This window comes from Bos grunniens, chromosome 14 (genome assembly GCF_055505025.1).
Source record: "Bos grunniens cultivar Pamir isolate PY7600 chromosome 14, Bosgru_T2T1.0, whole genome shotgun sequence".
Taxonomy (NCBI): domain Eukaryota; kingdom Metazoa; phylum Chordata; class Mammalia; order Artiodactyla; family Bovidae; genus Bos; species Bos grunniens.
The window spans coordinates 17729753-17748971 of NC_141178.1; the positions used below are offsets into that span (position 1 = coordinate 17729753).

At 39.2% G+C, this 19219-nt stretch overlaps 1 protein-coding gene across 31 annotated transcripts in view; it reads left to right on the forward strand.

The window, feature by feature from the left end:
- VPS13B (vacuolar protein sorting 13 homolog B) overlaps window positions 1–19219 on the forward strand; it is an 805974-nt gene that overhangs the window by 658453 nt on the left and 128302 nt on the right. Inside the window, exon 41 of one of the 31 annotated variants that reach the window (XM_086336107.1) lies at window positions 18641–18798. The exons of the other annotated variants lie outside the window; for them this stretch is intronic. Coding sequence (XP_086192233.1) covers window positions 18641–18679 — 39 coding nt within the window. The 3' untranslated portion in view covers window positions 18680–18798. Of the gene's footprint in view, window positions 1–18640; window positions 18799–19219 lie in introns of those variants that run through there. 31 annotated transcript variants of the gene reach the window in all.

The window sequence follows — 19219 nt, forward strand, 5'->3', positions numbered from 1 at the left end:
TATGGATGCCTGTAAAATGTATGAGTCTTTGATGAGAATCCCAACAAGAAATCCTGCCAGAGTTACTGGACCTCTGTGCCCATTAGGATTAGGTTCAGATGTGAGTGATAGAAAGTACAAAACAATAACAGCTTAGGCAAAACCAGCTTCTTTTCCTGTCATACATGAGAATAACCTGAAGGCAGATGGTCTAGGGCTATACGTGTCTCTACAAAGTCATGAGGGCCCAGATGTCTTCTTGCTTCTGCTGCTCTGCTGTCCCCAGCACTTGCTCTTCCTTCATGGTCCAAGATGGCTGCATGAGCGTGAAGCCTCCTGTCCCCAGTCCAGCCAGAGGAAGAGGAGGGAACCAAAGAGCTGAGAAAAGGCTGTTCCTGGGAAGCCACACCCTGCACGCTGTGCTGCCAGCATCCCAGAGTCCAGAACTGTATATCACGTGACTACTCCTAAGGGCTACCTGGGACTCATTTGCTGAGGAGGAAGGGAAGGAGAGAGGTCTTGGGAGACACTGAAAGTGCCTGCTGGCGTCACAGCTGTAACCCCCCCAGGGATCTAAGTCCGTGCTGCCTGCTGTGCTAGCCAGCTTGTGACCTGCTTCTGCCTCTGGCCTGCTTGTGAAACTCATTCATCACTCAGTCTGCATTGCAGTAAGAGAACTCACTTTCTAGTCCATGAGTGAATAGTTTGCTGAGGCAGAATTTGTGGAGAAAACTTAAAAAGCAAATGAGATTTTTGAAATATATAAATAAGTAGTTGAAATGCTAGCATTCCTTGCGCTTCAAAAGAATAAGAGGTGGAGAAGGAATCTGTCAGTAAGACGTGCTTTTAAAGCAAATGAAAAACATTTGCAAACTGCAAGAATACTGAAGTCATTTTTGTCCTGTCACTTTATTTGGTGGTAGAAATTTTATTAGCCTATTTCTCTTTTCCTATTAAATACTCCTGCATTTAAAAAGGAGGGAGGGGAAGTTTTTTATTTTTTCCTGGAAGCGAAGAACTATGCCTAGCAATCAGCGTGTTTGATGTTTATTGGTCAGTATTAAAAAATGTTTGAGGTATAAAAAAATGAAAGGACAGTAAATATGAGCTGATGGTGTATGATCCTCTTTTTATGAATTATTCTTCCCTAAATAGAAGTACTTCTCCCTATGAGAGTCATAGTAAAAACCATTGTTTAAAAAATTTGAGTTGTTTCCTGAAAGCTACAATGTTGAGACAGTAACAAACAGAAAGAGAAAAGTAAGGTCCAAAGAAGTAATATAGCCTAGTTGTTAAGAGCAAAGAGTCTGGGAATTTTCTAATGGTCCAGTGGTTAGGGGGCTTCCCAGGTGACTCAGTGGTAGAGAATCTGTCTGCAAGTGCAGGAGATGCGGGTTTGATCCCTGGGTTGGGAAGATACCCTGGAGAAGAAAATGGCAACCCCTTCCAGTAGCCTTGTCGGGGAAATCTCATGGACAGAGGAGCCTGGTGGGCCACAGTTCATGGGGTTGCAAAGAGTCAGACACAACTTAGTGACTGAGCATGCACACACACACTTACATGCATTTGTTTGTATACACATGCACACATATAATAAAACAAGGGTTAAAGGAAGGATATAATAACTTCTGTAAGATCCCCTGGAGGGGGCTTAGTTGCTCTGCAATGTGTGGAATCCTCCCAGATGAGGAATTGTGAGGAATTGTGTCTCCTGCTTTGGCAGGCAGATTCTTTACTACTGAGCCACCAGGGAAGCCCCTATAGCAACATTTTAAATGTAACATCAAAGTCAAGAATTTTGATTCTCTTAAAGTGTTAGCACTTTTTTTAGCAACTTATTTGAGATACAATTATTAAACTATTCAATTCATGCATTTAAAGGGAACGGTTCAATGGTTCAGTATTTTCATCAGTTTAGTCGCTTAGTCCTGTCTGACTCTTTGCGACCCCATGGACTGCAGCACACCAGGCTTCCCTGTCTATCACCAACGCCCGGAGTTTACTCAAACTCATGTCCATTGTGTCAGTGATGCCATCCAAACATCTCATCCTCTGTCATCCCCCTCTCCTCCTGCCTTCATTCTTTCCCAGCATCAGGGTCTTTTCCAATGAGTCAGTTCTTCACATCAGGTGGCCAAAGTATTGAAGTTTCAGCTTCAGCATCAGTCCTTCCAATGAATATTCAGGGTTGATTTCCTTTAGGATGGACTGGTTGGATCTCCTTGCAGTCCAAGGGACTCTCAAGAGTTTTCTCCAACACCACAGTTCAAAAGCATCAATTCTTCGATGCTCAGCTTTCTTCATAATCCAACTCTCACATCCATACATGACTACTGGAAAAACCATAGCTTTGACTAGATGGACCTTTGTTGGCAAAGTAATGTCTCTGCTTTTTAATATGCTGTCTAGGTTTGGCCACCTCATGTGAAGAGTTGACTCATTGGAAAAGACTGTGATGCTGGGAGGGATTGGGGGCAGGAGGAAAAGGGGACAACAGAAGATGAGATGGCTGGATGGCATCACGGACTCGATGGACGTGAGTTTGAGTGAACTCCGGGAGTTGATGATGGACAGGGAGGCCTGGTGTGTTGCGATTCATGGGGTCGCAAAGAGTCAGACACGACTGAGCGACTGAACTGAACTGAACTGAAGGTTGGTCATAGCTTTTCTTCCAAGAAGCAAGCATCTTTTAATTTCATGGCTGCAGTCACCACCTGCAGTGATTTGGGAGCCCCAAAAAATAAAGTCTTTTACTGTTTCCATTGTTTCCCCATCTGTTTGCCATGACCTGATAGGACTGGATGTCATGATCTTAGTTTTCTGAGTGTTGAGCTTTAAGCCAACTTTTTCACTCTCCTCTTTCACTTTCATGAAGAGGCTCTTTAGTTCTTCTTTGCTTTCTGCCATAAGGGTGGTGTCATGTGCGTATCTGAGGTTACTGATATTTCTCCAGGCATTCTTGATTCCACCTTGTGCATAATCCAGCCTGAGATTTAGCATGATGTACTCTGCATATAAGTTAAATAAGCAGGGTGACAGTATACAGCCTTCATGTACTCTTTTTCCTATTTGGAACCAGTCTGTTGTTCATGTCCAGTTCTAACTGTTTCTTCTTGACCTGCATACATATTTTTCAGGAGGCAGATCAGGTGGTCTGGTATTCCCATCCCTTTAAGAATTTTCCACAGTTTATTGTGATCCACACAGTCAAAGGCTTTGGCATAGTCAGTAAAGCAAAAGTAGATGATTTTATGGAACTCTCTTGTTTTTTCGATGTTAGCAGTTTTCATGGAGTTGTACAGTTATCTCCACTATTTCAGAATATTTTTATCATCTTGGAAAGAAACCTGGTACCCTTCAGCTGTCATTCTCCAGTCTTCCCTCTCTTCCAGCCCTTGAGTGAAGTTTGCTCAGTTGTATCCAACTCTTTTCGACCCCATGGACTATAGCTTACTACGCTCCTGTGTTCATGGGATTTTCCAGGCAAGAGTACTGGACTGGGTTGCCATTTCCTTCTCCAGAGTATCTTCCCAACCTAGGGATCAAACCCGGGTCTCCCACATTGTAGGCAGACGTTTACTGTAGGCAGACTCTGAACCATCAGAGAAGTCCTTGGCAACCACTAATTTACTTTCTGTCTCTGTATATTACCTGTTCTGGACATTGTAGGTGAATGGGATCATATAGTTTGTGATTTTTTGTGTGTGACTGATTTCTATCATTTAGCATATTGTTTTCATAGTCCACCCATTTAAATCATGAATCAGTGTTTCGTTACTTTTTGTTACCAAATAGTAATATGTTTTGGGGATTTACCACATTTTCCTTACTTACCATTCATCAGTTGTTGAACATTTGGATGTTAGCACCTTTTTTTTTTAAAACCAAAAACCTTTATTGCAGAGGTACAGAAAGGTAATGGCAGAGATATACAGCAATAAATTAGGTGTGGTTGGGAAGGGACAGGAAGATGTGGGCCACACGTCAACAAGAATAGTGGCCATGACATAGGGTCTCTTGTCGATAATTTATACTGTAATGAAAGTGGGGTATTAGCACATTTTGAATTCTTATTCACTTAGTCTCTGTACTGTCCGGTGGACTTGAGGGAAAGGACCAAAAAGTAGTGACAATGATTAATACTATTTACAGGTTGTTCTTATAAGCGTTATCTCTAAGATTGTACAATCCAAGCTTCATGAAACAAACACATAGGCAACTATCACCCCGTGTTATGCACTAAGTGTTAATGGATGTACAGGGAAGGAAGTTCGTACAGTAGTTGATGAGCTTGAAAAGTAGGCTTAAAGCCAGGTGGTGGAGGATTTTAAAGGCTATGCTGAGACATTTGGGCTTATCCCACAAGCACTTTGTCCTGTGAGGGTAGTCATTAAGGTTATCAAGCTGAGCAACAACCACGGCTGATTACAGAGGGAAAGACAAGTTAGAGGATACTACAGATATACCTTGTTTTCACTGTGCTTCACTTTATTGCATATCACAGGTTTGCAGTTTTTATAAACTGAAGGTTTGTAGCAATCCTGCTTCAAGCAAGTTTATTAGCACCACTTTCCAACAGCATTTGCTGACTTTTTGTCTCTGTGTCACTGTGTGGTAATTCTCACAGTATTGCAGACTTTTTCATTACAATTATATTTGTTATGGTGATCTGTGATCTTTGATGTTACTATTGCAAAAAGATTACAACTTATTAAAGGCTTAGATTATGGTTAGCAGTTTTTAGCAATAAAGTGTTTTATAAATGAAGGACTCTTCAGAGCCCCTTGGACAGAAAGGAGATCCAACCAGTCCATCCTAAAGGAAATCAACCCTGAATATTCATTGGAAGGACTGATGATGAAGCTAAAGCTTCAGTGCTTTGGCCACCTGATGCAAAAAGCTTCAGGTTCATTGGACAAGACCCTGATGCTGGGAGAGTGAAGGCAGTAGGAGAGGAGGGTAACAGAGGATGAGATGGTTGGATGCCATCACTGACTCAATGGACATGAGTTTGAGTAAACTCTGGGGGTTGGTGATGGACAGGGAGGCCTGGCATGCTGCGGTTCATGGGGTTACAAAGAGTTGGACACGACTGAGCAACTGAACTGAACTGAACTGAATTCTGTGGAGGAAGCTATTGGTCGGAGGACTTAGAAGTAGAGAGTTTTTGAGTGATAAGTTTCATTCCTTGGAGATAGAAGAAATTAGAGGCAAGGTGTCAGTTTTTCAAGGTTGTAAGATGAAAATGACAAGCCATAAATGAAGGTTTGGTCAGTATCTATATGCTTTTGTGTATTAGCCAACAATCCTTGATAAATATTATTTATCAAAATAAACATGTATCAATTGATACAAGTATCAATATTTGTAGTATTCCAAGGACTAAAAACAAACTTGGAAAAAGACCTTAAGGTTTCAGGATTGGAAAAGGTAGTTTTTTACTTTTTTTCCTCTCATTCATTGTTCATTTATTGTTTTCTTATATAGTGCCAGCCATTGCTAAGAGCATTATATGATTGTTGTTATTTAGTCAGTCATGGCCAACTCTTTGCAACCCCATGGATTGTAGCCCCCCAGGCTACATCCTGTCCATATGATTTTCCCAGCAGGAATACAGGAATGGGTTGCCAGTTCCTTCTCCAGGGGATCCTCCCAACCCATGGATCAAACCCACGTCGCTGCGTCACAGGCAAATTCTTTACCCCTGAGCCATCTGGGAAACCCACCTCACTTAATTCTCACAACATTACAAAAGCTAGTATTCATATTTTACTAAGGAAGCTACAGCTCAGAGAGCCATAACCTACTGAAGATAATCTACTAAAAGATGCCCTTTGTGAAACATACTTTTACATGAGATCATTGTTTCTTAAATTTTGGCATCCATGGGATGGTCCAAAGCAGCCTCCTTCAAACACAGACTCTTGAAATTAACTCTTACTTTGTAACCAAATTCTATATTCCACTCTACAGTGCATTTTTATTAGTTTTACTATTATTATAAAAGGATATTCTGTCTGTTTCATTACCTGTACAACTAGTTACTGAGAGAGATCCTCTTACATTTTATAAAACTGAAACCAAAGTATCTGTCAGACAGTTTTCTCTATCTTGGTGTCGCAATGTTTTAAAAGCCTAGACTTAATAAGTCACTGCAGATGGCAGTTCTTTTTTCACTGCTTTATCATCCATATAATAATGAATCACTGAGAGGGATGCTCAGAATGCTTCCAAAGCAGCCAAGAAATATATCAGTTTTAGCCTTCTATTACAAGGAATTTTGATAAGTGTTTTTTTCTTGATAATAGTTCTTATATATTGGACTAGAGTGGTTGCTTTTCCAGTGTGCAAGGGGACAGCCTCTAAATAATAATCATCAAAGGCCTTTTTCAGTGACAAGACAACAATATAGTTGTTCTTTACTTTTGTGGGTCTTGCTATTTATAAACTGAACCAGGATTCTCAAAGGACTCATTTTCACTACAACCAGTTTTCTTAACACAACTCTCAAAACTTCATTTCAGTGCAGTGATCTTGAAATATATATATAAAGTTGCATTCACAGTTTTATCTTACATTTGTTGATTGGAAAATATTTAGCCTTAGAAATGTATTTGCTGTATAAGCCAACTTTGAACCATTCTTTGAAAGTTAACAATGATTTCATTAATCTTACCCATATTTTTACTCCCCTATTGTGACATCTCTTTTTTACTCCATGAGGAAAAGTCATTTCCAAACATTGACCAATATCTTTTTCTCTTTAGCTAAGTGTGTGTGAAGCAGCAAGTTTTCAGATTTCAGCAAGCTTCATATGTCATTAAAAATTTGTCTTAAAAAAATGAGTCCTCTGATTATTGAATTTTTTATCGTTTGAAAAATGTTCTGTTGAGCACATTAAGAAAATCCAAAGCTTAACTTTGATGTAATCTCAATGATTATTGTAGTGTATTTTAGCATATTCTTGAAGAATTAGGTTTCTTATAATTTTCTACTGTATATTTGGCTCCATCTAGATATATAACCCTACTTTTTTCCCACAAGTATTACCTTCATCTCTTTAAAATTTATATACTATGTTGAAAATCGCCACTAGATACTTTACCATCAAGTATAAAGTAGACCTTCATAACATACCATATCATTGATATACCAGCGTAGACCAATAAAATAGCCAAATCACTAAAGTCAGTTCTGTCATTTAGTGATAGGATAAAGAACCTCAGTTGATCAGGCAATTTCTCAAGTATATATTGCATACACTAAAATTTATCATTTGATAGTATCTATTGGTGATGGCATTTTTTAATTGAGGTATAATTTATAGATAACATTAGTTTCAGGTATACAACATAATGCGGTTTCCCAGATGGCTCAGTGGTAAAGAATCTACCTATCAGTGCAGGAGATACAGGTTTGATCCCTGGGTCAGGAAGATCCCCTGGAGGAGGAAATGGAAACCTGGTCTGGTATTCTTGCCTGGAAAAATCCCATGGATAGAGGAGCTTGGTAGGATGCAGTCCATGGGGTCGCAAAGAATCAGACATAACTGAGCATGCAGGCATGCATACAACATAATGATTAGATACTTATATATATTTTGCAAAATGTTCCCCAAAATGTCTGGTCAACATCTGTCACCAGACAGTTATAAATTTTTTTTCTTGTGATAAGAACTAAGATCTCCTTTCTTAGCAACTTTCAGCTATACAATACAGTATCAGTTATAGTCACCCTGCTATACATTACATCCATATGACTTATTTTGTAACTGGAAGTTTGTAACTTTTGACCCCCTTCACTCATTTATTTCCCCAGGACTTCCCTGGTTGCTCAGACAGTAAGGTGTCTGCCCCCAATGTGGGAGACCTGGGTTCGATCCCTGGGTGGGGAAGATCCCGTGGAGAAGGAAATGGCAACCCACTCCAGTACTCTTGCCTGGAAAATTCCATGAACTGAGGCGCTTGATAGGCTGCAGTCCAGAGGGTTGCAAAGAGTGGGACAGGACCGAGCAGCTTCACTTTCACTTTCCCTTTCACTCATTTTCCCCCACCCCTCCGCCCCCGCCTCTGACAGCTGCCAGTCTATTCTCTGTATCTGTGTATTTGGTTTTGTGTTTTGGATTTTGGGCTTCCACATATAAGTGAGGTCATACAGTGTTTATATTTCTCTGTCCAACTTATTTCATTTAGCACCAGGGATACTCATGTTGTCACAAATGGCAAGGTTTCCTTCTTATGTAGTAAAGCTGAATAATATTCAACTGTGTATATAGACGCCACATTTTCTTCATCTTTTCATCTATCGATGGACACTTAAGTTGTTTCCATTTCTTGGCTATTATAAATATTGTTGCAGTGAATGTGGGAGTGCATGTATCTTTTTGTTAGTCTTTTAATTTTCTTCAGATAAAATGCTTAGAAATGGAATTGCTGAATCATATGGTAATTTCTGTTTTTAATTTTTTAAGGAACCTCCACACTATTTTCCATAGTGGCTAGACCGATTTGCTTTCCCACCAGCAGTGCCCAGGGGTTCTCTTTTCTTAACAATACTTGCTGTTTCTTATCTTTTTTATAATAACCTCTATTTGCTTTTCCCTGACGATTAGTAATGCTGAGTACCTTGTCATTTGCCTATTGGCCCTCTGTTTGCCTTCTTTGGAAAAAAATGCCTACTTAGACTTTCTGCCCACTTTTTAATCAGATTTTTTTTTTTTTTTTGCTATTAAGTGGTATGAGTTTTTTGTATATTGTATTTTAGGTATTACCCTCTTGTCAGATACGTAATTTGCAAATATCTTCTCTGACGATGGCGCTTTTTTAACTCTTTTTCTCCCCTTTTCTTTTTCTTTTTTTGGATTGAGTACAAATATGGCCTTTTCTGAGATATGTACATGGTTTCATGGGAATTACTTGTTTTATGAGTTCTGCCTTCTAAAATGATTCTTAAACTGATATTGAAGGAAGTTTCAAGCAATATGTAAATTTTTCTTGATTGATACAATATTATTCCTAACAAAGACATCTATTATTATGTAAGTTTTAGGTGAGGGGGAAAAAAATCTGATGATTTCCCTTGAAAAAAGTTCCAAGTTTTCATCATGAAAAATTTTCATACGCAAAAGTAAAGAGACTAGTATAACAAACTCTGTGTGTCTTTCACACATCTTTAGTAATTATTGATGTCCTGTTACCCTTGTTACATCTGTTCCTCTTACCACTTTTTGTTAATCCTCATTGTTTTTCTAGAGTATTCCAAAGGAAGTCCCAGACATCCTTTTATTTCACCCATTAATAGTTCAGTAAACATTGCTATGGCTTCCCCAGTGGCTCAGGGGTAAAGAGCCACCTGCAGTGCAGGAGACTTAGAGACGTGGGTTCAATCCCTGGATCTGGAGGATAACTGGAGGAAAAAGTGGCAACCCACTCCATTATTCTTGCCGGGAAAATACCATGGACAGAGGAGCATGACGGGCTATGGTCCATAGGGTTGCAAAAAATTGGACTTGACTGAGTGACTGAATACACACACATATATACAAGCATTGCCAACAAGTAAATATTTTTAAACGTAAGTTTAATATCTTTATTACAGCCCACAAAATGAACAAAAATTCCTTACTATCATATAATAGTCTATATTTAATTCTTCCTATTGTCTCAAAAGTACTCTTTTAGAGTTGGTTTGTTTCAGTCAGGAGCACACTGAGGTCCACACGTACACTTGATTAATACGGTTCTTAACTCTCTTTTAGTCTGTAACAGTCCGCTATCTCCTTTTTCTCCCCTATGTCATTTAACTGATGAAGAAATTAGATCATTTGACCTATAGAATTTCCTATATTCTGGCTCACTTTATCCTTATAATGTTGTTTAACATTACCCTCTATCCTCCATATTTTCTGTAATCTAGTAAGTAGTTGTTATGGAAGCTTGATTAGATTTTAGTTGCTTTTTTCCTTCTTGTAAAGAAAGCTTCCAAAGTGACACGGTAGTCTTCCTGTTATATCAATGGGAGGCACATGACATCTGCTTATTTCACTCTGAGCAGTATTTACATGGATCAGGTCATCATCATCAAGTTCTCCTTTTACACATTGGTTTTAGCATTCATTGATTTGTGCAGTTTGTCAGCAAGGTCCTCAATGCACAGAAATTAAAATCAGTGATTTATTTTTCACTAAGAGGGAAGAGGCAGCTTTCATTTACTGAGCAATTTCTATGTGCCAGAAATTTTGCTTGGCAGTTTTCCTACATTCTTTCATTTGTCCTTCCCCAAATTTTGTGCATTCTGTTATCATCATTATAGTTTAATAGATAAGTGTTTTGGTAGTTGCTCCATTGTGTCCAGCTCTTTGCGACCCCATGGACTATATCCCACCAGTCTCCTCTGTCCATGGAATTCTCCAGGCAAGAAATACTGGAGTGAGTTGTCATTCCTTCTCCAGGGGATCTTCTCGATCCAGGGACTGAACGTGAGTCTCCCGCTTTACAGGCAGATTATTTACCATCTAAGCTACTGCAAATAGAGAAATCATATAGCTAATAAATGACCTAGTTGAACTCGTTTTAGGAAGAATTTTTACAGAAAAAATTAATTCTTATATATATTAAGAAAATATTAATTCTTATTTACATTAAGAAGTAGATAAGATAGATTAGGACTTCCCTGGTGGCTCAGATGCTAAAGAATCCGCCTGCAATGTGGAAGACCCGGATTCAATCCTTGGGTCAGGAAGATCCCCTGGAGGAGGGCATGACAACCCACTCCAGTATTCTTGCCTGGAGAATCTGCATGGACAGAGGAACCTACTGGGCTTTAATCCATGATGTTGCACAGAGTCAGACACGACTGAAGTGGCTAATCAGCAGCAAGATAGATTAAATATAAAGACCAAATTGAATGAAAACATCTATAGCATTTGTAGTACTATCAGTAAATGATGTCAGTGTCACATAAGCTAGGTACCTCCTCTGTCCCAGTTATGGTCCATTGGAGTCCAACAAATAATTTATTTCAGTCTTAAATATCCCTTTAATGGACTAAAAATGTAAGCTATATGGTACTTCATTTTATAGAAAGTCCTGATGTCTGCCAAGTAACATTTTTATAAAATGAAAACTATATCATAAAACATTTTCTAATAGTGAAGCATGCAAAGCACTGCAGTGTTGATGAGAGAAATCTTGAAATTTCGTCTACGAGTCTTTAAACATCATTTGTCTTCCTCGTTTGGAGTTAGTCTTGTCCAGAGCAAGTTGATGTCTATATAACCTCCCAAAGTCCTTTCTAGTCCTGTGATTCTCACACTAATGAATTCAAACAGAGAAGGATTATTAGGCCAAAACTCAGAGTATCTTCAGAGCCAGCATGTAGGAAAAGTTACAAAATACAGATGTCTGTCAGGGATGAGGTCCAAAGGGAGAAAGAAGCAGGCCAAGAGTCAGAAATAGATATGTTGTTGTACTCCCCCCACTACACACACACACACAAAATGTTTTGAATTTGGCCTTTAGCCAAAAGAATTTTTTTTTGATACTTAAATCAAACTATTAGGCCATAATATTCAGTTGAGGTACAATACAGTCCTGTGGTTGAGGATATATAGTTGGGAAAAAATTATAGTTCATTCCATTCAAGGAAATACAGACCAACTCTCAGTTCCTCAGACCTGTGCCAGATTGTACTTTTTAGAGAATCTGCAATCCTGTGTTTTTCCTTCAGGAGTAAAATCATTCCGATGGTCTTTGGAATTAGCAGTATTTGTATATTGAAAATTACAAATGAAAATAAAAATCTTTAAAATATTGTTTAACTATATAACATATGACAGAAATGTTTACGCTATTTAACCCTGTAAGTAAGCTGTTCTTTATCTTATATGGAAACATTTCTAAAATTACTACCATTTATTTTAATTGTTACTGAATTTTTAAGAAGTGGTTGTATTGGGGAATATAAAAGAATTTGTTCTTTGTGGTTTTTTACTTTTTTGAGAGTGACGTGTTCCAAAAATACTCTTTTCCCTTGGGCAGCAGGGTCAGAGGAAGAGGATTCTGTAGGGAACACCCAAGAAGGTGCTTGGTCATTCTGTGTGGATGGAAAAACTGTTTTGTGGGCACAGCTTGTTGCTGGGTTGTTGTTGTTTTTCTTTTTAATCCCACCCATACTATTTGTTCATTTTCTATTTTACATTTTTTTTCTTTCCATGAATCTCAAGAGAAAAATTTGTCCCATAAAGTCTGTGATGTACCCCTAAGCAACAAATTAGGTGTCTGTGGCTTTTATTCTAGTCTATGATGTGTTGTGAATGTAACTAAATTGTCTAAAAAGCATTCCCCAAACTCATCTTTTCCACATTACATTCTTTCTACATGATGATTTGCTTAACAGGACATAGGTCACCACCAAATAACGGTGGTCAGTACAGCCAGAAATTCTATCTGCAGATTTATGAAGAAAGAGCCAGTCATTCCAGCCCAGGAAATTTGCCTCTCTGTAGATTTTCTGAGATGATTTTGCAAGACTTAGAAAATTATAGATAACTATGAGAGACTTCTTTGTTCCCTTAGCCACCTGAAACCTGAAAACAAACCAGCTGAACAGAGCTGTGGTTTGGTATGTTCAGTTGGTATGTAAATAGACATATTTTCTAACACCCTGTGGCTGTTGTTAATGGTAAATCGGAAAAGTATAAGGTTAAGAGTGATTGGCACTGAACTACTACTGTAAGTCGTCATTTCAGGCAAATTTGACATGACATGAAATAAGGAAAGAATCACAGTCAGTGTCAAAGCCATTCATGTTTCCTTCTAAGGGTATAAATCACCTGTGTGCCTGATTGCTTTCCTTTTGCATGTATGTCACTTTGGGACTGTAGTTTTGAGGTGGCCATTTGCAAGCATGAGCTATACAGTTTGCTCATTTTTGCTGCATCAGATTTGAACATATATTTGAAATTCCAAATAGTCTTATGTGTTGTGAACAAAATTTAGCTGTATACCTAATGATAAAAGAAGAATTAATACTTGCTGATTTTCAAGTTTATATGATTTTCAAGTCAAATCTTACCCATTTTTTAAAAATGATTTCTGCCAATGACCTGTCATCTCTTGTCAACTAGATTTTGTGTATGTTTGAAATATGACAGTTCACATTTTATTTAATGATATGTGTTTTGTATTCAGTCATAATATTTTGGTAGAGAAGGGTAAAGAAGACTTTAAATGGAATCCTGAAAAGATGAAATATATCTTGTGTACATGTGAATTTTTATTATTTTTATATTTATAGTGACCTTTTATACATTGTTCATTTCTTGACCTCCAGGTGGTATACTCTGTCTCCACCCAGGATGGGAAAGTTGCCCTTCCTTAGGACACCTTGGGCCTGTTTTTATTACTGACTCCTTCCTTCACATTGGGCTTCTTGAGGGCATTTGTATGTTTATCTTTGCTCTCCAGTGCCTAACATAGTACTTAGTGAAAGCTGACTGTGACTGAGTGAAACTTTAAATGAAATAGAGTAAAAAAAAAAAAATAGAGTAAGCTTAGCTTAATGTATTGAGACTGTCTCCTGAAAGGGAATTGCCAAAGTAAGGCCCTGCCTGCATATTTGTTGTAGTCTGGGTTCTGTATGCTGTTGTCATGATTGGTTTGGTAGATCTGTGAAGCCTCCTGAATGAACAGGCTGAAGACAAGGAGACCCTTGTAATATTTCTGCTAAGAGGATTAAACAGAGTATAGAAGCTGGTGAAAGTGTTAGTCACTCATTCATGTCTGACTCTTTGCTACCCCATGGACTGTAGACTGCCAGGCTCTGTCCATTGAATTCTCCAGATAAGAATACGAGAATGGGTAGCCTATCCCTTCTCCAGGGGAACTTCCGAACCCAGGGATTGAACCCAGGTCTCCCAAATTGCAGGCAGATTCTTTACAGCCTAAGCCTGCACAGAAGAGTTAGGGATTTACATAGGTACACAAGCTGGAGTTGTATACACACAGATATACACAGATAACTATAAGAAAAGGTACTGTTGTTAAGTGCCAGTAAGAAGAGTTTAAGTCATATGTCTTTGGGGAATTCTGAAGAGAAATCACTTCTAACTTTGATTATTAGAGAAGAGTTTTTTGTTTTGTTTCTCTAGAAAAAAGACAAAAAGTTTTGAAAGATGAATGAGATTTCAAGAAGCACTGATGGAGACAAACTAATGACAGCTAAGGTGGTATGTGGTATAAAAGTAGGAGGTTAGGTTGAGGAGATAGGAAAGGGCCAGAATTGGAGCATAGTTCTTTAGGAATGTTAATGGAATTTGTGCAGAATTTCATTTTCACCACATTGAGATTTCTTTCCTTAGGACATTTAATCCAGAATACCAGAGCTCAACCAAGGTTACTGTTTTGAAAACTGTATTGTACAGCCCTCCCTTTACACAGGGCTTGATTATATACAGGCTTGGTTTTTTAAATTCTTCATACTTTTTCTTCTTTTTTCTTCCAGCTATCTGCCTACAAATAATTCTTCCCATCCTACCTCCATGCAGAGTTAAAATCACGAGTCACTCTTGAATACTTATTAGCAGTTCTATAAAAGATCTGGTGAAAAGATAGCATGGAGTTATGGACTTAAGCTTTGAAAAGATAAACTTTCCCATGGATAAATAGTTAATCCACATTAATTTGGACTGTAAAGATAGATTAAAATTTACCAGCAAAGAATGGAGTAATTCTGTGAAAATTTTTTTCTTAATCATACTTTAAATCATTTCTGGCAATAGCGGTACTTAACTATTTATGTATTACTTGTTTGTAAGTTCTGTGAAGTCACGAACCACATCTCTCTCTCTTTCTGGCCATTTGATCCCTGGCTTGCCCTTAACATAGAAACAATACATATTCGGTGAATAAATTAAGAATCGATCAGTTCAGTTCAGTCGCTCAGCCGTGTCCGACTCTTTGTGACCCCATGAACCACAGCATACCAGGCCTCCCTGTCCATCACCAACTCCTGGAGTTTACCCACACTCATGTCCATTGTGTCAGTGATGACATCCAGCCATCTCATTGTCTGTCGTCCCCTTCTCATCCTGCCCCCAGTCCCTCCCAGCATCAGGGTCTTTTCCAATGAATCAGCTCTCTGCATCAGGTGGCCAAAGTATTGGAGTGTCAGCTTCAACATCAGTCCCTCCAGTGAACACCCAGGACTGATCTGCTTTAGGATGGACTGGTTGGATCTCCTTGCAGTCCAAGGGACTTTCAAGAGCCTTCTCCAACACCACAGTTCAAAAGCATCCATTCTTCGGTGCTCAGCTTTCTTTATAGTCCAACTCTCACATCCATACTTGACTACTGGAAAAACCATAGCCTTGACTAGACAGACTTTTGTTGGCAAAGTAATGTCTCTCCTTTTTAATATGCTGTCTGCTGCTGCTGCTAAGTCACTTCAGTCGTGTCCGACTCTGTGCGACCCCATAGATGGCAGCCCACCAGGCTTCCCCGTCCCTGGGATTCTCCAGGCAAGAATACTGGAGTGGGTTGCCATTTCCTTCTCCAATGCATGAAAGTGAAAAGTGAAAGTGAAGTCGCTCAGTTGTGTCGGACTCTAGCGACCCCATGGACTCCAGCCCACCAGGCTCCTCTGTCTATGGGATTTTCCAGGTAAAAGTACTGGAGTGGGGTGCCATTGCCTCCTCCAAATATGCTGTCTAGGTTGGTCATAACTTTCCTTCTAAGGAGTAAGCGTCTTTTAATTTCATGGCTGCAATCACCATCCACAGTGATTTTGAAGCCCAGAAACATAAAGTCAGCCACTGTTTCCACTGTTTCCCCATCTATTTGCCATGAAGTGATGGGACCAGATGCCATGATCTTCATTTTCTGAATGTTGAGCTTTAAGCCAACTTGTTCACTCTCCTCTTTCACTTTCATCAAGAGGCTTTTTAGTTCCTCTTCACTTTATGCCATAAGGGTGGTATCATCTGCATATCTGAGATTATTGATATTTCTCCCGGCAATCTTGATTCCAGCTTGTGCTTCTTCCAGCTCAGCGTTTCTCATGATACATTCTGCATATAAGTTAAATAAGCAAGGTGACAACATACAGCTTTGACGTACTCCTTTTTCTATTTTTTGGAAAATAGGAACTAGTCTGTTGTTCCATGTCCAGTTCTAACTGTTGCTTCCTGACCTGCATACAGGTTTCTCAAGAGGCAGGTCAGGTGGTCTGGTATTTCCATCTCTTTCAGAATTTTCCACAGTTTATTGTGATCCACAGAGTCAAAGGCTTTGGCATAGTCAGTAAAGCAGAAGTAGATGTTGTTCTGGAACTCTCTTGCTTTTTTGACAATCCAGCAGATGTTGGCAATTTGATCTCTAGTTCCTCTGCCCTTTCTAAAATTAAGAATACTTATAAGCTAATTAATCTCACTTGTACACATCCATTTACATATATGTATGATATGTGTGATACATATGAAACTGTATACTAAATAAAGTATATGAACAAGTGAGTGAAAGTCATTCAGCCCTTTGAAAGTCGCAAAAAGTCGCTGACTGTTTGCAACTCCATGGACTGTAGCCTGCCAGGCTCCTCTGTCCATGGAATTCTTGAAGTCAGAATACTGGAGTGGGTAGCTGTTCCTTCTCCAGATCTTCCCAACCCAGGGATCGAACCCAGGTCTCCCACACTGCAGGCAGATTCTTTACTGTCTGAGCCAAAAATACTAGAGTGGGTAGTCAATCCCTTCTCTAGGGGATCTTCTCGACCCAGGAATCGAACCTGGGTCCCCTGTATTGCAGGTGGAGTCTTTACCAGCTGAGCTACCAGGGAAGCCCTAAATAAACTATAAATATACTCAAAATTGTGAAGGGTTTGAGCTCTACCGCATTTGCAAGTTAACAGCTTAGCCTGCCAGAGTCCCTTGGATGCTTGTAGAACATATGGGAGTGCTGGATCAGAGGTGAAGGACAGTTTATTACCTACAACAGTGTGTCTGCATATGTGCCAGCTCTCCAAGCCTCTGTTCCCTTAAGGGTGATGAAGAGAGCCAGGTGATACTTAAACACATAGTGGGTTACATTACAAGATTGGAACCCTGAACTTTGGGAAACTGAATCCTTTGAAATGCTCCCATTAGCATGCCTGCCCTTTGTAGAGAGACACTGTCTCTGTCTTCTGTAGCTGTTTGCTATGCATGTGAACTTGAAAAGATGATCTTGAGCAAAGATAATGCCTTTTTTCTAAGATATGTGGGAATGTGATAGACCTATGGAGGAGTATTTCTTAAGAGACGTATACTCTAAAGGGCCTCTATGAGGGCAACACTGTTCATCTAATCAAGGAATCAACAAACCATAGCCTGCCCATCAAATGCAGCCTACCACCTGATTTTGTAAATAAAAATTTATTGGAACACAGACATACTCATTTAGATATTGTTTACATACTGCAGTATTGTTGTTCAGTTGCTAAGTCATACCTGACTCTTTGCAGCCCCATGGACTGCAGCACTCCCTGCCATCACCAATTCCCAGAGCTTGCTCAAACTCATGACCATAGAGGCAGCAATGCCATCCAACCATCTCATCCTCTTTCATCCTCTTCTCCTTCTGCCTTCTATCTTTCCCAGCATCAGGGTCTTTTCCAGTGAGTTCGCTCTTCACATCAGGTGGCCAAAGTATTGGAGTTTCCGCTTCAGCATCAGTCCTTCCAATGAATATTCAGGGTTGGTTTCCTTTAGGATTGACTGATTTGATCTCCTTGCTGTCCACAGTCTTCTCCAGCACCACAGTTTGAAAGCATCAATTCTTTGGTGCTCATCTTTCTTTATGGTATCCGTACATGACTATCAGAAAAACCATAATTTTGAATGTACAGATCTCTGTCAGCAAAGTAATGTCTCTACTTTTTAATATGCTGTCTAGGTTAGTCATAGCTTTTCTTCCAAGGAGCAAGCGTCTTTTAATTTCATGGCTGCAGTCACTGTCTGCAATAATTTTGGAACCCTAGAAAAGGAGGTCTGTCAGTGTTTCCTTTTTTTCCCCATCTATTTGCCATGAAGTGATGGGATCCTACTAGTTTTTTGAATTTTGAGTTTTAAGCCAACTTTTTCACTCTCCTCTTTCACCTTCATCAAGAGGCTCTTTAGTTCCTCTTTGCTTTCTGCCATTAGAGTGGTATCATCTGCGTATCTGAAGTTATTGATACTTCTCCCGGAAATCTTGATCCCAGCTTGTGATTCATCCAGCCCCACATTTCACATGTACTCTACATATAAGTTAAATAAGCAGGGTGACAGTATACAGCCTTGACCTACTCCTTTCCCAATTTTAAACCAGTCTGTTGTTCTATATCTGGTTCTAACTCTTGCTTCTTGACCTACGCACAGGCTTCTCAACAGGCAGGTAAAGTGGTCTGTTATTCCCATTTCTTTCAGAATTTTTCACAGTTTGTTGTGATCCACCTGCTGCAGTAGGCAGTCAAGTAGTTGCCACACAGAACGTATCATGCAGAAAGCCTCCAGTGTTTGCCATCATCTGTTTAGCCTTTTATAGAACAGTTTTGTTGACCTCTTGATCTAAACATTTAACTTGATGACAAGCCTTCATAAGACATTTCAGGCTTGCTTTTGGTTCTAAACTATTTGTATTTTTTTTTTCAGTTATTCTGTGATCCCAACTGGCTTCTTCCCAATTATTAAAGATTACTGTCTGTTGGAAAAGGAAATGGCAACCCACTCCAGTATTCTTGCTGAGAAAATCCCATGGACAAAGGAGCCTGGTGGCCTGTAGTTCATGAGGTTGCAAAGAGTCAGACATGACTGAGTGAGCACACTCTGCACTATAGTTTTTCTTATTACAAAGGGCTGTTAAGAACAATTATCAATAATTACTGTATTCTTAACTCTTTTAGTTTTAAAAACAGTCTTATAGCAGAGTATCACTGTACAAGTATTTGGTTTGTAAGCATTGCTTATTTGTCAGGTTACATGCTTTCAAACCTGTGACACAACCAAGTAACTAACATATGGGAATCAATGTAAATAAGTGAATGAGCTCCCTGGATTCTAGAATCCTACACTCCCAGCTCTGTAGCTTTTGATTGAGAACCTTAGCAAGTTGTTCAACCCTTCATTTTCCTCATCTGTAAAATGGGTATACTCTTCTAACTTAATTACCATTCAGATTGAATAAAATAATGAAAATCTTGGCACACAGTATGCACTTTAAAATATAAACTC